Source organism: Trachinotus anak, unplaced genomic scaffold (genome assembly GCF_046630095.1).
Source record: "Trachinotus anak isolate AG129_WGS33_773 ecotype Australia unplaced genomic scaffold, CSIRO_AGI_Tana_v1 ptg000032l, whole genome shotgun sequence".
Lineage (NCBI taxonomy): Eukaryota > Metazoa > Chordata > Actinopteri > Carangiformes > Carangidae > Trachinotus > Trachinotus anak.
In genome coordinates, this window is record NW_027273883.1 from 6,855,122 (window position 1) to 6,874,153 (window position 19,032).

Here is a 19,032-nt window from a genome sequence, read left to right on the forward strand (position 1 = left end):
AGCTTAGTTCCACAAACGGGTTGACCATTAACAAACAGTGGATTGATAGCGTTCTCGTTGAGGTCTGGGTCATACCAACTAGTGGGTGGATGAGACACTGTTTCTCGCTCAAATATCTACCTTGGCGAACGAAAAATATCGACAGGAGACTGTTTCCACCCTAAACTCATGTTCTGCTCCCACCACCAGGTCGATGTACTGCAATGAATCCACCATGGACAAGAGAAACACATACCAAACAAGTTATCCACCCCCTGTATTTCGCAACCCGTCTGTAAGAGCTCACCTGGCTGCTGCTCGCCCCACAGAGCTCGAAGACACAAAATGGAGGTGGAAATACCTGGCAGAGGAAAAGTCTAGTGACGCTCAGTGTTATGCAGAAACTGTTTGTGTGTTTGATAATTGAATAGTAGTTGCGTCGACTGAGACACCGAGAAAAGAGGATTAAAAATGTTTTGGACGTTAATAATCGCCGCTTTAATGGCAACAGGTAAGTTTTTTTTTTTTTTTTTGGCAAACAGGGTGGGCCCTCTTCCGTGAAAAGTCTGCTCGTAAACACTGCTTCTCTTGTTTCTCGAGTGTCTAAATTTTGACACTTTTTTTTTGTAGTAGTAGTCACTGTTTGGGGGATTTATACATTCATGTAGGGGGAAATACTATTACCAGACAAACAAGAATATAACAACCTGTAAACAAAGAATATGTTTATTCGTGTTGATAGTGGTTTTCTTACATCGAGAATAATTTGCTTACATTCTTATTTTATGTATGGAAATGTAGTACTATAAAAAAGCCTGTAAACAAAGCCCTGAAAACGTTATCATAAGTATGTAAAACATATATTAAATACTTTTTTACAGCGTAATTGTCTCATTTTCATTTTATCTAATGTGCTGATATGGAGGGGGAAAAAAAAGGAAGACAGAAATGTCTTTTTTTTTTTTTTTTTGGTGTTATGTCGTTCATGCAGGGCCTTTTACATTTCTCCTCAAACCTCCAATAAGCATAGTAAACATGATTTAGTGAATCCAGGCTGCAAGACATTCAGACATTACACTTAAAGTATGAAACAGGTTGTTATACTGAAAGAAAGGAGTGGTCCCTTCTGGTTGGATCCGCTCACTATGAATTTAGGTCATTGATATACTTTTTTGTTACTCAAAATAGTGCATTAATGCATTAATGTAAAGTGTAAAAAAAAAAAAAAAAAAAGCAGTTAGCAAATAAATATGCAATTTTCACAGTGCTATTTTTATTAAGTAATCCAGAGTGGCAACATCTTTCAGTGAGTTTTTATTTTTTTCAATAAATGTAAAAACTCATCTTTTCTAAATTTGCAGGGAAAAGTTACTGCTGAATGTGTGTCTAGAAACCACACAATGCATTATATTTTGTTGTGCTGTTTCATACGGTTCCTTATAAGGGCCTTTACATTTAAAAATAACAACATGGGTGAAGGGGGAAGTCTGGCTCATCAGACCAGACAATGCCACTGCAGCTAACAAGCAAGCGTCTCCAGCAGCATGTTTGGATGGAGACAAGCTCTATTTTTATTACTGTCAACAAACCCCATGAAAGTACCAAAACCATAGGTCTTGGCTGTTTATCTGAGGTTTGGTATGAGTCCATATCCTCCTTTCTCAGAGAATCACACTTGTGCATATATAATTAACTTGGCTGGAAAGGTCAGGCTGAAAGCACAGAGCTTGCATGAAGTGACTCATCTCACCCACTCTCGGTGATACTAGCGGTCGTGAAGAAAAATTGTTTGTCACGTACCACACCCTTGGGGTATTGCAGACTAATTAGAAGTTTTTACTCAATATTACAAATACTAGTAACACGTTAATTATGATAATGATCATCATCCTCTACCACCCAGTCTCATCACCCAGTAAAACTCAAGTATTTTTTTTATTTCTTTCTAGAGTCCACCATGGCCATTTCAGTCCAGTGCCCTACCAAGAGGTACATCGTCATCCTCTTCCAGCCTGTCACCCTCACATGTAACTACCAGACAACCGCGACTCAGCCTCCTGTTGTCACATGGACGTACAAATCATATTGCCGAGACCCCGTCCAGGCTGCACTGAATCCGAGCAGCGCAGAGAACATCCTGGCTCAGAACAACCCCAACTATGACCCCAACATTGAGTGTGCTGACAGCCAGAGGACGGTGCGAATAGTGGCCTCCAAGCAGGGCAATGCTGTTTCCCTTGGCACGGAGTACCAGGGCCGCAAGATCAGCATCATAAACAGTGAGTTGATCAAAACCTACACTCTGAAATCCCACTCAGCTCTACAGTAAAAACTGTGTGTTGACTTGACAGTTAAAATTAGGTTGAAAGAAAATGTCATTTTAATCTAGATAAATAATGCTTTGAAAATAAAAGGTCAATCAGCAGTTTCCTATGATGTGCAGAAATGACATACTGAGACCAGTGGATTTATGATGAGTCACTGTGGTTAATTCCTCTCAGCTAAACACTGCTGCCGGCTGGGCTGCTGTTTTGTAATGGACCTTTTGCTTCTTACTCCCTCACTCTCCTCTTATGCACCCTCTTACTCAGAACTACCCAAATTATCTACAGCTGTCCATTGTACTGCTACTATTCATGTCAAACAACACCGCAGTAACCATTGTGTGTCTGTTGTTTAGCCTGTCCTCATTAATTGGAATGGGCTGGACAAAATAATAGGAACATTGTCAACATTGTGCAATGCAGTTCAATAGCACCACAAAATGTGTTGAATTAGCTCCTCTTTAACACTGTCTCAACAAAAAGTGAACATCAATAAAAGCTGGACACTCATGAAAGTAGGATTTGTTGTGTTAGATTGCATTAGTTTGAGTTAGGTTTTCTTTCTCACAACTGAGTGTATATTAATACAGAATTAAAAATTCACAAAAAAGATATCTTCACTTTGATACACCGAGTGTACAGCAAGTACAGGTGTCAGAAAAGTTAATGCATCGACTCATACTCAAACGGTTATTATTGAAGTGGCTAGCCTGGGCTTAATGACAATGGCATGAGCTCGCTGAGTTTTTACATATCGTACAAGTACAGAGAGGAAGGCTTTCCTTCAGCATCTCAGATAATGATGTAGTGGGGAGGGACTTTACAGCTCAGGGATGTCGCTGGAGGCCAAACTGGTGGAGACCTTAAAAAAACGAGCAACAGACTAAAAGTATCATGAGATTTATGATAGGCATGTCTGAAAACTTTAACACGGTAAAAACCTGCATTAATACTGTACTGTATAAATTACTCTGTACTCTGGTGTCTGACTGAATTGTACCAGGGCACAATTCGCATTCCTGTGAGTCAGCTGGCTGACATCTGGTCCTTATTGTATCATCTTTTCCACCCCCACCCCCACGGCTACTCAGTGTTTCTAAGAGCATCATACAGTCTGCATTTTACACAGGCTATTTCCAGAGAAGTGGAGTTTCCTCAAAACACACACACACACACACACACACACACACACACACACACACACACACACACACAGCTGAGCAATGCTAACTCGCAGTTATCGTAATCGTATCAGTCTTTGTCTACTCCCATTAACTTTTTCCAAACAGCCAGTCTGTTCATTATTGTTTCAATTTTCACTTATGAAAAGGTAGGGCATTAATCAAAGCTCTCTTTTATGAATGAGTGGAAAATTGCATTTTTATATGTGGACCAAGCAAATCTGGTTTAAAAGAAAATTCATTAGTGTAACCACATTACTAGAATCTGCAATTTATCAAAAAGAAGGAAAGCTGAGGAAAAACCTTGAGTCAAGGGTGATTCCAGTGAGGAAAACACTGAAAGCATAACTTTATAGATGTAAAGATGTAGTGAGGCTGCAGAAGAATACCCACACAAGATTCCACCATCATAAGATTGTAATAATGCTGCCACTGTGAAACAAATATCAAATATCAAACATGCATGTATTGTTTCTCACAGATGCAGACCTGAACATCGCACAGACGGCATGGGGCGACAGTGGTGTCTATGTCTGCTCTGTGGTCTCCTCCCAAGACCTTTCAGGAAATGGCCAAGACTACACAGAGCTAATTGTACTTGGTAAGCACCCTTAATAGGCATCTGTAGTGACATCCTGACGCACATACACACACAGTTTGTTGCTTCTGTTCCTGTCTATGCTTCCCCTTTTCTTCACTTTCCTGCACCCATTCACACATGTGCAGCTGCACATGAGGTTCTTAAATATTTCCAAGTTCACTTATTTTGGCCTGATGGGCTTTGTTTGCGGCAAATGAGCTAGTCTGTGGGCAGATTTACAGTAAAGAGAGAACAGTGGCCTGAATAATTTACAGGTAGACCGATAACACGGGGCACTTTAAAGTAATTGTGGCTTTATCTTTCTTTCACAGAGAGAAAGTCAAATACTACTGACCTCCTGCCTGGCATTGACTTACTGGTTATGGAAGGTAGTACAAGCCCCTTGATATAGCTCAGTCATGTTTTTACTCCTACGCTAGACTGGTATGAGGGAGGGTGAGGTTTAGTGGTTAGGGAGATGTGTCTGACAAACATTTCTTCACACAATATCCAAACTGCAATGTGTGAGGTAACTTAGCTTTTCAAGACAATTTAGACCTTCAGTAGGTTTCAGGCCAAGATCATACTTCATGTGCACAATTTCAGACAAACTAACAACCACGAACAGGCCCCTGAATTTAAGCTAAAAACATCCTGTTGTGGGGTAAAAATTTAACAATATGATCATAAGCGAAACCAAAACCAACTGCTCTGCTTTTTTTTACAGTTGACCTGCATTCACCTTTCTCTACCTCACACACTCTTATTATCTACCTCCGCTTCTCTCTTTATTATGGCACAACTCCCATATGTGACTTTCAGAGGTGATTGTAGATAATCTGTAGCTGCCCAGTTGCAACAAAAGGACATTCAGCACACATTTCATTATCAGTGTACACAGCCAAATAATGTTTTTTTTCTCCTCTGTGCCTTGCTAATCCATGATTTTCCATTAGAGTTGTTTTAGTTTAACAAACAAGATCTCCCCTCTCTTTGCTGCTTTTGTTTCTGTCCTAAGTGACATCTGCTGCCTGAGCTAACTTGCAGACGGAAAACATACTTCGGTTATGAGAACGAACCGGCTTTACCAGTTTGTTCAAATCAAGAGCACATGTTAGCACGTGTGGTAATTTGGGGACTTTTGAATGTTTTTTTTCAGTGATTTAAAAAGGTTGTTTGGATATGTAAACAAACAAGCAAGCAGTAGGAGTATGATTAGACTGTGTCAGTCTAGACTGACTCAGTCCACTGACAAGCCTCTGCTCCTTTCCAGTTGAGTGTTCCAACCAAAGCAGAATTTTCTTTTCTTCCACAGATAAGCACATAACCAAAAATTTACATATAGACAGCTATATCTGTAGTTCTGGTCTGAAAACTAACATAAGCTTGTTGTTTTTGTCCCTTTGTTGTGTGAATATGAAAGAACTGAAATGGCAAAAAATACCTTTTATGTTCTGGTCTTGTGTCACCTGTTAAAGGAGAAAAAACTCTTTTGATATAAATGTATCTGATGCTGGTTCACACAGACTGGCTCCTGGTTGTTTTGGTGGTTTTGGGCTTCCTGTTGCTGCTGATTCTGATTGGGATCTGCTGGTGCCAGTGCTGTCCACATACCTGCTGCTGCTATGTCAGCTGCCCCTGCTGCCCAGACCGCTGCTGCTGTCCAAGAGCACGTAAGTACCACTTGTAGTCTTTCTTTTACTGGGTGTAATCTAGGATTGGTTATCAAATTTGTATGCCTCTGCGACAGGTGTGGCCAGAGGAATTATATTTTTGGGTTGTCCATTTGTCTCTGCCATATTTGTGAATGCGATCTGTCAGTAACACCTTAAGGGACTTTCTTCAAATTTTTCACAAACATTCACTGAGACTCAGGCATGAACTGGTTAGAATTTGGTGATCAAAGGTCAATGTGACCTCACAAAACACATTTTTAAACTCATAATTCATACGCTAATTATGATAGAATTTAATAGAAATGTCTAATAGGATAAAATGATGAAGTGATGACATTTTATATCCAAACAGTCAGTGCTGTAACTCAGAAGGGGAGATTGTGACCATATTCCAACTTGACTGGTTGGCAGAGGCATACAGATGGTAATTCTTCTTTAGCCTAAAAAGTGTGAAGCAGCTAGTAGTGAAATCTGCCAAGTACCAGAAGTTGGCATTGAATGTCTGATCAGATTCAAAGTTTTCTTCACGGCTTTTATCATTTATGGTTTGTTTTGTTAAATTAATAAAGAGTTTTGTACAAAGCAAAAACATGTTTATATTCTTCAGAGTAGTGTCTGTTGTGGTTTTAAACAAGCTAAACCCAGAGGATAGAGTAAAACATATTTCCAGCTCTGTTGTTGGTGAAGTCCGCTTACTTGATTGATGGGGTTAATCGAAGTTTTGTGGCTGAGAGACAGGAAGTCATTCTAATGGATGACTAAGACAAGATGCTCCTTTACTACACATTGGGGAAAATTTGCAGTATTACAAGATCAAAGTCGACATTACAGAGGAGAAAAACTGCAAAATGTATGTATCACATACATACACATAACACTTAAAAGCAAGGATAAATAATAAAAAATAATATAATATGTACAATTAGATATTTACAAAATTTACAAAAAATAGCAGCAGATAAGGGATATTGCACAAATAGTGTGTGTTAAATTATTGCACATGGTGAATTGTCATTGACAGGATGACTAGAGCATCAGGCTTTGGTGTGTCTGTGTGTGCATGTGTGTTCATTAAAAAGATTGTTAGTCAGAGCTTTCATTACACATATGCAATGTCCATTCAACAAAGATCAACAAAAAAATATATTTCATTATAATTTAACAGCATCAGAAACACTCAGACTCCAAAAAGGTACAAAGTATAAAGTTTAAATTCATCTAATGAGATGAGATATTGAAGTCCTTTTAGTAATTAATTCCACTTTATATGTTGCAGAGTACTGGAGTGCAGTCTTTCATGATGTCATTCAAAAAATAACCAGCTCTGGGATCTGGTCAGATAAACAGTATTTTTAATATGTGATGTAAGATGTCCTACATTAAGGCAGCTGTATATAGTACACAATGATGAAACAGCGTCCATCTCCTGTTGTTGGAGAGCAGCTCTCTGGGATGCTGGCTTGATAGCCCCTTTAAGCACAGGGGCTCGGATCACAGAGCAGGGCACAGACAGTTCATTTCCAAGTAAACTTTAATGATTACTGAATGGGGATACAGGTTAAGGCATTGGTTTAGAGGTTATGGATGCCTGTGTGGATAGGCATGCAGGAGTGTGTGTGTATTTGTGGTCTGCAAAGAAAACTAAAACAACAACAATCCATTTCATGTCAACAAAATCTACTGATTAAATTAAAATAAACATTTCTGGTCCTTTACATGAGATAAATAAATTTTAAGTGTGCTTCAGGACTTGGGAATAGACTGCAGCTCCATAGCGGGTCAGAATAATTAATTCTGTGTTTAACAGCCTCTTGTGACCAAATAGCGCAACTGCAATCATAGAAACGGCCACATGGCGAGCACCGCAACTTTACTACGGCATTACAAGCAGAAAAGTACTTAAGTGACTGGATTCGGATTAATAATAAAACAAGAAACATTCATGTCAACAATATCTAGTGGTCTGTTTTTACCACAGAGGAAAGTTTGACTTATGTCTGTGCATGAACGCACACAACAGGTGAACATCGCCGCTCCCGTGTGAAACTGCCGAGAATAACAAATCCTGCCCCCAGTAATATGATGTCATTGACTACGGTAAGTGTGAAAGGACTAAATTTAGAAAACTCAAAATTGTAAAGACAGCAATTATAACAATGGAAACAAAAACCCAGCAGACTCTCTGACACCTGTAATGAAACAATGCACAGGCGCGGAGTGATACTGATAGTGAGACATGATGGTTGATTAAATCTCAGGTTGATAAATGTCTTTGCAAAGATACTTAACACAACGGAGTTCATCAAATTACTGTTTTGGTGCAATATGATTGTTTTATTTGACATAATGTAAATCAGGGTTGTGCCCAGTGGTGATAGTGATTTACAACTAATTATTTGGTTGAGTCTAAGGAATTGAACGATTCCACTCACACTTTGCAGCCTGCTCTTTAGCGTTTGTTTATGGGTACATAGCATAGAGTATATAAAAAGGTACATAGGTAACACCTGTAGCTGCAGTTTAAGAGCAGACATCCCTCCATGGGCGACTGAAAGAGTCACCAGGGAAAGTGGGGAGTCAACGATGCCCTGGCTCCCATTCATCCCCGTATCACCACAGCCTGTTTCTTTATTCTGATAGCCACAGAGAGGGAGGGAGGGAGGGGGGAAAAGGCCGTGAGATTGATTCAAACCCGCACCGACGAGGTTAAAACGGGGGTTTCATCAGCCACCGCGTATGCAATGTAATACACAGACTGTGTGGTGAAGGCAACCACTGACATGTGTTTTCTCACAGCGCACGGAGCTCGTCAATCTACCGCTCAATAATAAACTGTTCACTTGACATTATACGATTCACCTCACCCGTTTTTCATTTATTTATTTATTTATTTATTTATTTATTTATCTTTACATGAACAAAGTGGTAAAGTGGAAGTTCTGTCACAAAACTATGTTGTTCCATAATCCTTGTTGCATCCGCCTCTGTCGATGTCAAGACGATATTTGGCTTGTTTTCCCATCAATGTATTAACTTATTATTTGTAGTATTAAATTAATATAGAGTTTAATTTGCGCCCACACCCTCCGACCAGCTGCCTGCCACCGATGCGCTGCTGGTTGTGTGTAGGTGCCGCGCTGTGAATGAACAGCGGAGGAGGCGATTATACGAAAAGAGCATATGACATATGAGTTCAGTTTCTTAGCCTGCCGCTTTTTGAGATTGTAATTACATGTTTTGACCAGTCAACGAGAAAGTGAGAGTGAGACGTTTCTACAAGGCTCTTCCTTCAGATTTTGAGTCATTATTGTGAATGCTCTGATTATATGTGAATAATTAATGCTTTATTTATGATGGCAGTTTTATTCAGCATAACCAAAAAATGTTTTTGTCATGTTACTGTCATCAATTGAGAAAGAGTGAGAGAGGTGAGCAAAACTCCACACATGTACTCTTTCTCTCTCTCTCTCATAGGGTAAAGTCACACCCCCCCCCCCCCCCCACCCCCCCCTATTATATTTTGCTCTATCTCTAGACAAACACAAGTTAAAATGATAAGCTGTGGTTTTACAGGGTCTGTTTGCTGATCTATGAAGTTGTAACCTGAATTTTATTGGCTTTGAGCGTTTGCTGTGTGTTTATTTCTATGAGGTGTTTTTGAATTTCTCTCCACTGCAACTAACTGTCTTCTGTTATTCCGCAGTGTACGAGGCAGGAAAAGCAGTGAAGAAAGGTGTGCCCAGCAACTATGCTCCCACCCTCTATGCTCCCAGTATGTATGCTCAGCCAGCATATAGCGGTGCTCTAATGAACCAGCCTGGTATGCCCCTGCTTCCTGTACCCAATGGAGTTGGACCCCCACCTCCCCAGAATGGCTACAGTCGTGAATATGATGGCGCCAGCTCAGGTGAGGCTTACTCACATGTAGACAAGAGTTATGTGACATGAGTAATTTCTATAGCAGCACTGATTACGTGTTGAAATTGAGAGGGCGTGATCAGTAAAAGTTTGTCAACTGAAAACACAAGCGTCACAAAATCCCTCACCTGATTTGAACTTTGTGAAATGCTTGTTTAAATTTGCTTTTTGTGTGTCTGTGCAGTTGGACATGGCTCCCAGGTGCCTTTGCTGCATGATCAAGATGGTGGTGGTGACCACAGTGAGTAAATGGGAGGGGGAAAAAACAGTTACTCTTCTCGGTATTTATGTGGGTGGGGTATTCTTGCTTTGCTGTCTGCGCTACAAATCCCCCGTGTTTAAAGAAACTTCAAATGATACAGGAAAAATAATCTCGCACGTTTCCAGTGTGGTTTGACATGATCAAGATCTTGAAATAAGTTGCCCAGAATAGAGAGACTGATTTCCTTTTCTGTTTTTTTAGCTGAAATGATTTGATATCGATACTGATATTCTGTACTGTTTGATCATAATATCACTGGACATTTTGGTCTCAGTATTTCCCTAATTTCCTTTCTGTCGGTATTTTCCATGAGGATGACACATGGTTGGTTTGAATTTGCTGACTAAGTTAATGGGAGTAGTGACTGGGTTGTGCAGGTTCTCCTCATACTGCAGTTATGTTCAAAGCACACTGGGCCTTATGCAAGAACCACTCCAGTGAACAGATTTGTTTTTAACTTGCAAGTGATTCAAGAGAAGTGAAGAGGTACGAATGCAAATGTACAAGTGGATCTGTTGTGAAAGTCTTGTACAAAATACTGATTTAACTTGAAATCATAATCTGACTGAAGCTGCAGGTTAAATATGACAGACACAATTATTTTTATTTTAATAAAAAAAATACAACAGTTCAGTAGTCATTGGGAAAAGTCCCCTCATTTCGACAGCTGCATCAGGGTCTTTTGTGTCAAGTTCCACATGCTGTTTTATTTTCCTCTCTCCTCAGTCATGGGCTACTTGGCTTTAGAAAGAGGTTATTTTAATCTAACGTCATGTTAAACAATTCCACATATGGAGCAGATCAGGTAGGCTTATAAGAACATTTTGAGTTGATGATGTCGTTTAAATCTGACAAACATTTGCCTCCTTGTGAGCAGGTGATATTCATAAGAAATCAAAATATGCTTGCTTGAAGCCCAATTATGCATTTGCATTAGGCTGCAGAATCTGAAATCTGACCCCCTCTCCTCTGCTCTGCAGCTCGCAGTGGGTATCGTATCCAGGTGGACCCCGATGGGAACGCCACACGAGCCATTTACTATATGGAGAGGGAGCTGGCCAATTTGGACCCATCAAGACCTGCCAACTACAACCGCTGTGAGTGATTTATATGCTATTCTGGTCACAGCTATATGAAAACTGTGCTGCAGACTACAGTGAAGAAAAAAAAACTTCTGGTAAAAGGTGGTAGTCGTGTGACCTAGAGCTGGGTGATAACTAGAGATGGATTCTAATAGAAGAACAAAGACGAAAAAATGACTGACATTAACAAACTGAACTGTTAAGAAACATGGCGGACAGTTTTGTTATTTTTGATAACTTGAGAAGGATGAGTGCAAAATGCTATTGAATCCCATCCCTTGCTATAATCATTGAATCATAAAATGAATAAGATTTTTTTTCTGATAACAAAATAAGCTACAATTTTGCAAAATTACATCTAAAACAATCAGGTTAATTAAAAACATCGAACTGTTTTCCATTGTAATTGATTCAGTGGGGAAAACCATAAGCAACAGCACGGTAAATGTTGCGTGCCTACTGATATAAAGATGTTTCACTTTTAATGAAATGGACTATCTTCTCATCTATAGCCAATGACAAGTTTCGGTTCAGGTGAATGTTTACAACACTTGCGCTTTGTATCCACTGATGACTTTCTTCTTTCACTAAGCATACATAACAAGAGAGGAACAAATTAGGTGATTGGCACAAACGTAGGATGTAAATTATCGCCCATATGTGTTGCATTTTTTGTTTTGTTTTGTCTTGTTTTGTAATGACAAAAATGCATACAGCAACACTCAAATAAAAGTTACCCATGAAAAGTGAATTGTAACATATTTTATAAAAAAGAAAAACTGTACTGTATAAACTGTAAATAAAAACATCAAACTTCAGATTTGTCATTTGCGACCTGCAGGTTAATGTAGCTGCTCTATTTGCGTATCCTTCAACCAGACAGTGTCTTATTTATTCTGTCCAACTTCTTCTGTCCATCTCTTCTTCTCTGTTCACCTCCCTCAGTGGAAAATATGAGTGAAGTCACTTCCCTGCATGACAGCGTGGAGCCTCGAGGCCGCGGGGGTCGTTCCCAGCCTCCACCTTTGGCCACAGTCTATGACCAGGATGAAGCTATGAGCACCATCAGCAGTGTTTCGCAGCAAGGCCGCCGTCGTGATGACTACCCACGTCGTGGGGGAGGATTCGTGGGGGATCGTGTCCGCGCCCGCTCCATGGACAACCTTGACGACATCGGGCGCCGCTACGACCGAGACAACTACCCACCCCACCGGCGCCCAGATGAACCCAGAGGAAGGAGAGGGTGAGTCTTATGTCCCTGAGCAAGACCTCCTTATTATAAAATATGTAAATGGTAGTAAACCTTAATTATTCCTCTGCTTAGAAACTGAGAACTGAGTAAAAGAAACCTTTTTTTTTTTTTTTTTTTTGGGGAACCCAGTCTGTGGTTACACGACTGTCATGTTGTTTTCCTCCTACATAGATGAGTGTTTGGCCTTCAGTAGAGTGTGGTCACATAGTTGCTCCACAAGAAAACACAGATGGGTTTATTTCAACTGCTAGATGTACCTTTCCGTGCACCTTCCATTACTTGATCGCAATTATTTCAAAAACAAATCTAACAGATCCTTAGCAAATATGTTTGTGTTTCATAACAAAATATTGATATTGAGAGTTTCAAATTTTTGACCTACCTCAAAAATCCAGTGTCTGTTGGGCTATAGCCTTAACCTAACATTTAATAGCATCAAATTATCATAGATATTATCATAGTAACATAACATTAAAACATTGGAAACAGCATGCTGCACAACAGTTATATTACCCTATTTTACTTTTATATGCATGAATGTATATTTGTTTTTTTCATGCATATGTAGTATATTTATACTTTGTGTGTGTGTGTGTGTGTGTGTGTGTGTGTGTGTGTGTGTGTGTGTGTGTGTGTGTGTGTGTGTGTGTGTGTGTGTGTGTGTGCGCGCATGCATAGTGTCCTAATAAAGAACTTGGACCCCTTCACTTCTTGGGCACTTTATTGTGTTGTAGATTTGATTTGGAATTTAAAAAAAAGCTATTTTTGTGAAAGTCATCACTTGGTAAATCTACAGTGCAATTAAGTGTGTATGCCTGCTACATGTGCAATTTCCCCCAAAAAGGAGACAACAGTTTTGAGCTCTAGTTGAGTATGTGCTCAAAGCCGACAGCAGCATTTTTAAAACAATGATTGCATGTTAAGAAAATACCTGAGGTTCTCCTTTCATTTTCTCCTCTTATATCTTCTGTGGTGGTACTGGCTTGTGGTTAAGTGCAGCTATCAATGTACTTTCAGGAGTTCTCAGAACAAGACTATATGTTACCAGAATCACCTCATTTGCAGCAGGTGATTAAAAAAACTATGGGGCGTCAACCTCAACTTCTCTTTCGTCTTTCATTTACCTGTTTATTATGCCCAGATGTTGGTGAACATGATCATCCTTATGTCCTGTAACTAAATAGATTATATGAGCAACAGAGTGGCAAAAGCTGCCAGAAAAACATGAACATAACGAACAACAATGTATTTTCATAAGCCGGTTTCGGACAAGACCTAACTAGAGTATAAAGGTCATAGCAAATCTTTTGCTTATCCACATGAATTTTTACATATTTTTAGATTATGTCTTTGATTTTATAAATAATTTTGAGCCATTCTTCCATTGCTGTAGCAAATACAAGGTGAATTTAAAAGTGAAACCTTCAATAGATTAAATGTGAAGATGGATCTCAAGCCAGAAGAATTCTCAGAAAAGAGACCAGTGGCCTTCCAGTCAATGTTGTGCACTGGGTGGGGTTTCCAAAACTAAAATGTTGGTAAATGCTGGTAATGTTGGTGGTTAAGCTTGCTGTCAGTGAGGTTACACCGACAATGTGAGCACAGATTCAGCTGAACCAGCTTAACCCCTCCCCAATCATGATATGATCCAAAGTATGTACACTAACTTCTTTAAGAGTGGTATAATAATCTGGTGGTATAATAATCTGTGAATCATCTTTGGAAATTGAAATGCCCATATATCACAATTAGGACTTGTTCCTCTGGTACAGTGCACACTGTAAATATGCCAGAATGGGCCAAAGGACTAGTTTTTATCTGTAGTCTCTGGCCAGGTGTGAAGGACAGGATATCAATTACAATAAAGCAGAGATATACACTGTGCAGTGTGTACACCTGGCTAAACAAGAGCTGTGGTATAAACTGGAACTGAGGACACAGCAGAGAGATTTAAGATGAACTTTAACCTGAACTCAATTAAGCAGCAAGTTTAATGACAGAGAAGCATCCGCAGTATGTTTCTGTTTCCTCTAAATTTGCTTTGTCTCTTTAGCTCTGATGATGAGTGGAGCAGCAGTGCCCGCAGCGGCTACGGCCGTGACTTTGACGACCGCAGGCGTCGTGACTACTCCCCTGAGGATCGTCGAAGAGGAGAGGGAGGAGCCTACGGTGGCCTCGCAGGGAGACGCAGCCACAGCCGTGATGATCTGATGGACCGTGAGAGGGATCGCTGGCATGGTGGAGCCAGGGGCGGTCGAGATAATTATGACGACAGCTTCTTGCGAGAGGCTATGGAGAGGAAGAAGATGGGCGAGCAGCAGCGGGCGCGCAGCCGAGAGCGCCTGGATAGCGAGAGTGACCGCTTGGATCGAGGGAGAGCACCTCGTGGGGCTCCCCCTCTTCCTCTCAGCCCACCCTCTGGATACCCGGGTCGGCGTGATGATTTTCCACCTCCTCCACCTCCACCATACAGTGAAGATGAAAGTGTGTCATCTTCAAAGAAAAGCAACCTCCGCAAGGTGCGTCACAGCAAAACTCGGTACATTCATATAAGCGGTTTCAGAGTGACATCAACTCACTAACATGTTTATTTAAGGTCAGAAAAAAATCATAGGGCTCTCTCTCACACGTCTTATTAAAAGTTCAATATTGTATTCAATCAGCTAATTATCATCATCTAATTTCCATATTTCCAATATTTTGGCCATCCAACAAACAAACAAGAAAAAAATGTTCACACAGTGCATCACAGGGTTACGGCTGCTGGCTCCACTGCCACCACCGGCCTGGACTGTCGACACACGGCAGGTTGGGTCCATGGATCCATGCTGTTGACATTAAATTCTGACCCAACCCTCTGGGTGCCTCAGCAGAAAACCACTTTCATTTGACCAAGCTACGTTTTTCTCCTCAGCCTCGGATTTCTGTTCTGAGCTGACAAGAGTGGAAGCTGACATGGTCTTCAACTGTAGTAGCACTACAGAGTGATTATACGCACCTGTAGATTGTTGGTACCAGACAGGTACCAACAATCTACAGGTGCGGTCAGATCTTCCCTTTACTGATAAATAAAGTGCTCAGGAGGCTCACTTGGTAGATTGCATACCACTTAGGCTCAGTCTTTACTGCAGCAGCTTGGGTTTGAATCCAGCCCAAGCCCTTAGCTGCAAGTCATCTATGTCTCTATCCCCTAACCCTCCTGTCACTTTCTCACTGTCGCTATCCCAGTAAAGGCAAAAACTGCACAAAAAAGTAACTAAAAAAAAGAGCTTAATGAGACAAATGCACTTTTTACTCCAGTTTGAGTAAGATTTGTTAAAAACCACAGCTGGTTTAGGAAATTTTAGCAGCTTTTTAAAAAATGAAATGATATATTGTGACCTGTTTTTAACAGTTACATCTTGTGTAGGAATGAATGAGCTTGGGAGTGAGGGTCACAGAGACAGCTCCAAGTGTTGAGAGTAGGGCGGGACGATGTGACTTCAAATCAATATCAAACTTTTTCCTCAGTTACTTTGGCACTAAGGTCTCTCTTTTTTTTTTTTTTTTTTGAGCCATGCACTGTTTGTGCTTCAGGTGATTCAACAAACTGGTGGTGTTAGCTTTTGTCGCTGAAATTGCTTCTCTGCAGTGTTTGCTTTTGACTTGTTTTGTTCGGCGTCATCTTCACTGAGGCCAAAATGTTCTCAAACGACGAACACGGCATTCTTTTCAGGTAGAAGCGGCTCGGGTTGAGGCTCAGTGTTTGAGCATGTGTCGTCCATATCGCCACCTTCACTTTAAGTGAACATGAACTAACATTATTTGGACATGGCGGAGACATGTGACTGAATGCAAGGTAGTATTTTTTTAAGGAGACAGTTCGTGAACAGACGGAAGAATTAACCAAATTAACCGACATATTTTGATTTCCCAGCCCTAATTGAGAGACTAATTGGTTTTGTTTTTTTTCTCACAGATTTGACAATTAGAAAATTACATAATATTGCCAGCCTTGTCCCTAACGTCTGATTTAGGCACCTAGAATGTGATTAATTTGGATTTTTGTTTGGTTTTACTAAGTTCATTTTTAACCAGACATTACTTTTCTTATCTTACAGAATGGAGCTGTGAGCCGGGAGAGCCTGGTTGTGTAACCATGATGTGAACAACCTGTTCAATAATACAGCTTTGGTACATTTAAAAAAAAAAAAAAAAAAAAAAAAAAAGGACCAGATGATTTCTAAGACTGTAAATATTAGTCACAGTGCTGATTTTTATATTTCGTAATTTACAGTAAACTTATCACAAATTGATGCAGAATGTGTATGTATACTTTTCTAACAGGGAGAAGGTTTGTGCCTTTTCATGTATAAAAGATTGTGGCTGCCACAAGTGCCTTAGAGTGTACAGAGATTTGAAAGTCAAATTGTTGCATAATTCTGTGTAAAGGTGTTCATATTAACATGTAAACACGCTCCAGCAGTGCGTTAAACTTTCACACTCAGCTGATACAGATACTGATGTAGAGTTGTAGGGGTTTATGGGTTTTTGTGTTTTGTTTTAGTTTGCTTTTTGCTTGTAAAAAACTGTTTTTATACAAAAATCTGTTGCTTGTAGTTGTGTTGGAGTCTGCTCCAAGCTTTGTTTAGTCTCAGAGGAAATGTTTTTTGTTTTTGTTTTTTTTTCTTTTTTGATTGTTTTGGTTTTTTTTTTTTTAGACCGAATTTCAGCTTTAACCTACATTATATTGTACAGCCAAGCAGTAGTAGGCTTGTAATATGCAAATGTTTATTATGATGTAATGAAACCTAATTTTTCAATAAAGGTCTCCATTGCCAGGCCATTCACTGTATTTGATTTGCAGAGTTTTACCACTAGATGACACCATCATGTTGGTCTGTAATTTAATGGTACAATGAACTGCAGAAGTAATAATTTTATAGATCTTCTGCTGTTTCTCTATATCTTGTGAAGTATTTATCAGCAGTATGTTTAAAACAAAAATTCAAAAATTAGACACAGAGGGACTGTCTGACTGTTTCTTATTGTGGGTTCAGAAGTTGAGAAGTGTGGGTTGAGACTGTGACAGTCTCAACATAAACTGAAAACTCTGCTAAGGTGGGATCTATTACAGAGGTGTTGTACTATATGATATTTTACAAATGTTTCTGTGTCTCCACGGGCTTTCCTGCCTGTCATTAATTTGTCCACACAGATTAGGCCTAAACACAAAAAAGGACGGACTTGTATGACTTGATCTGCATAAAACAGGTAAGAATACATGAAGGGTCTTTGACAGTCAAAATTTAATTGTATGAAATCACACTATAATTACTGCTGTCTGTTTCAGGTGCTCTGCTTTCTATCAGTTTGTCTCCACTTCATGGCAACCAGGTAAAGGGTGGTTACAGTGCTAATCATCTCCACATTACCACACAAAGCCAGTTGTAACAGTTGTGAACTTGTGTTTATATCTGCGTTGCTATATTTCTCAATAAGAACCTGAACTCTGGAGACTTCAGCCACTGAAACAATTTGTCTCATTCAATTTGAATCAGTTTTGAAAGGTCATGTCAAAATGGAAACTTCAAGCCTGCTAGTTTTACTCCTTGAGGGATGTTTTGCTGAACCTTTTATATTCATGCAAAAGTTAGACAGCATTATCAAGTGCTGTATAAGATCATAAGAGGTGGCTGCTTCTGCTTTTTGCTGGTCTGATTTCTGCATTTTTCTCTCCAAAGGAAGTTGTCAGTCAACAGCCGACTTTCTGTGATTGCTTTTTACTTGATGTCATAACTATTCATTCCGAGAAATCAAAACCAGAGAGACGTCACCTTAATTTGGTCATTCTGTTTGTGGTGGAGGAACATTACAGCGTTTACACACCCATTGTTTTAAAACTGTTGCCTTGTGTAATAACTGACCATGTAAAATAGCAAATTTTCATAACATAAAAAAAAAAAGTATTGCTAATTAATGGAGGTGACCCAAGCTGCTCTGGGTGGGAACTGTAGTTGTAGTGAGCAACTCAGGTATGAATGTGTGAAACTGTGTGACTGGATAAATTAAGGTTAAAAAAACAGGTTGAGCCTGAGACATAACAGTCATCTTCACAGGCAGACTACAAATCAGCTCCACCACATTCATCCAGTATGTTAGTGGCTGATCTAAGAGACTACCAAACATTTTAAAGACGATCATATAAGCACTACACCACAGCCCGCTCGTTATTGTTGAGGTTAGATTTTTGATATTAATGTTTAATGTATTTGCTCTGTAGATGCAGCTGTGTGTGCTACTTAAACCTTCATTTTACCACTGAGGTCGTCGTCGTTGTCGTCATCATCATCAGAATAAAAACACAGAAAGATAAGGAGCAACACCTGGGTTCCATTTTCCTAAAGGGCCACTTCGCCAACTTAGTCTTACACTTCCATAAAGATGAAAGCTTACTCAGAAAAGACGGACTTAAAGAAGAGTGATCAAAACTGATCGAGCAGAGGCTGAGATGCTTCTCTTCGTAGTCACCAGCATGGTTTAAGCTCCAAAAATATTGAATGCTACATTTCCCAGAGTGTCACCAGCCATCTACATGAGTTAAAGACCCCTAGAGTAAAAGGTGGTCATTGTGTGCGTCTTTGCTTTTTGCATTTCTTTGTGTTCATTTGGCATCTGTTGGTTTTGTGTGTTTTTGTTGTCATTTTATGTCTCTTTGTGAATGTTTTTGCATTTGCAGTTTATCACAGCTACTTGTCTTATTTCAAGTTTTTGACATCATTTCCATTTGTAATAATAG

The 19,032-nt window shown here is 39.7% G+C and overlaps 1 protein-coding gene across 2 annotated transcripts; it reads left to right on the forward strand.

Moving 5' to 3' along the window:
- Window positions 1-85: 85 nt before the first annotated feature.
- On the forward strand, window positions 86-17,079 carry lsr (lipolysis stimulated lipoprotein receptor). 2 transcript variants are annotated; one of them, XM_071469353.1, is made up of 11 exons: window positions 309-490; window positions 1,929-2,258; window positions 3,966-4,085; window positions 4,397-4,453; window positions 5,591-5,737; window positions 9,444-9,647; window positions 9,843-9,899; window positions 10,901-11,017; window positions 11,948-12,245; window positions 14,308-14,773; window positions 16,355-17,079. In XM_071469353.1, exons 1-11 carry the CDS (start codon window positions 451-453, stop codon window positions 16,388-16,390), a joined length of 1,872 nt encoding a protein of 623 aa, XP_071325454.1. In that variant the 5' UTR covers window positions 309-450; the 3' UTR covers window positions 16,391-17,079. The 2 variants fall into 2 exon arrangements, with proteins under 2 accessions (XP_071325455.1, XP_071325454.1); XM_071469354.1 differs by lacking the exon at window positions 4,397-4,453 and having other exon boundaries at window positions 86-490.
- Window positions 17,080-19,032: the final 1,953 nt, after the last annotated feature.

Bases quoted from the DNA above. Each gene is read 5' to 3' on its own strand.
- lsr (XM_071469353.1), top strand. From the start codon at position 451: ATGTTTTGGACGTTAATAATCGCCGCTTTAATGGCAACAG. The intron at 5,738-9,443 runs GTAAGTACCACT...GTTATTCCGCAG, and splicing joins CTGCTGCTGTCCAAGAGCAC to TGTACGAGGCAGGAAAAGCA. The intron at 14,774-16,354 runs GTGCGTCACAGC...CTTATCTTACAG, and splicing joins AGAAAAGCAACCTCCGCAAG to AATGGAGCTGTGAGCCGGGA.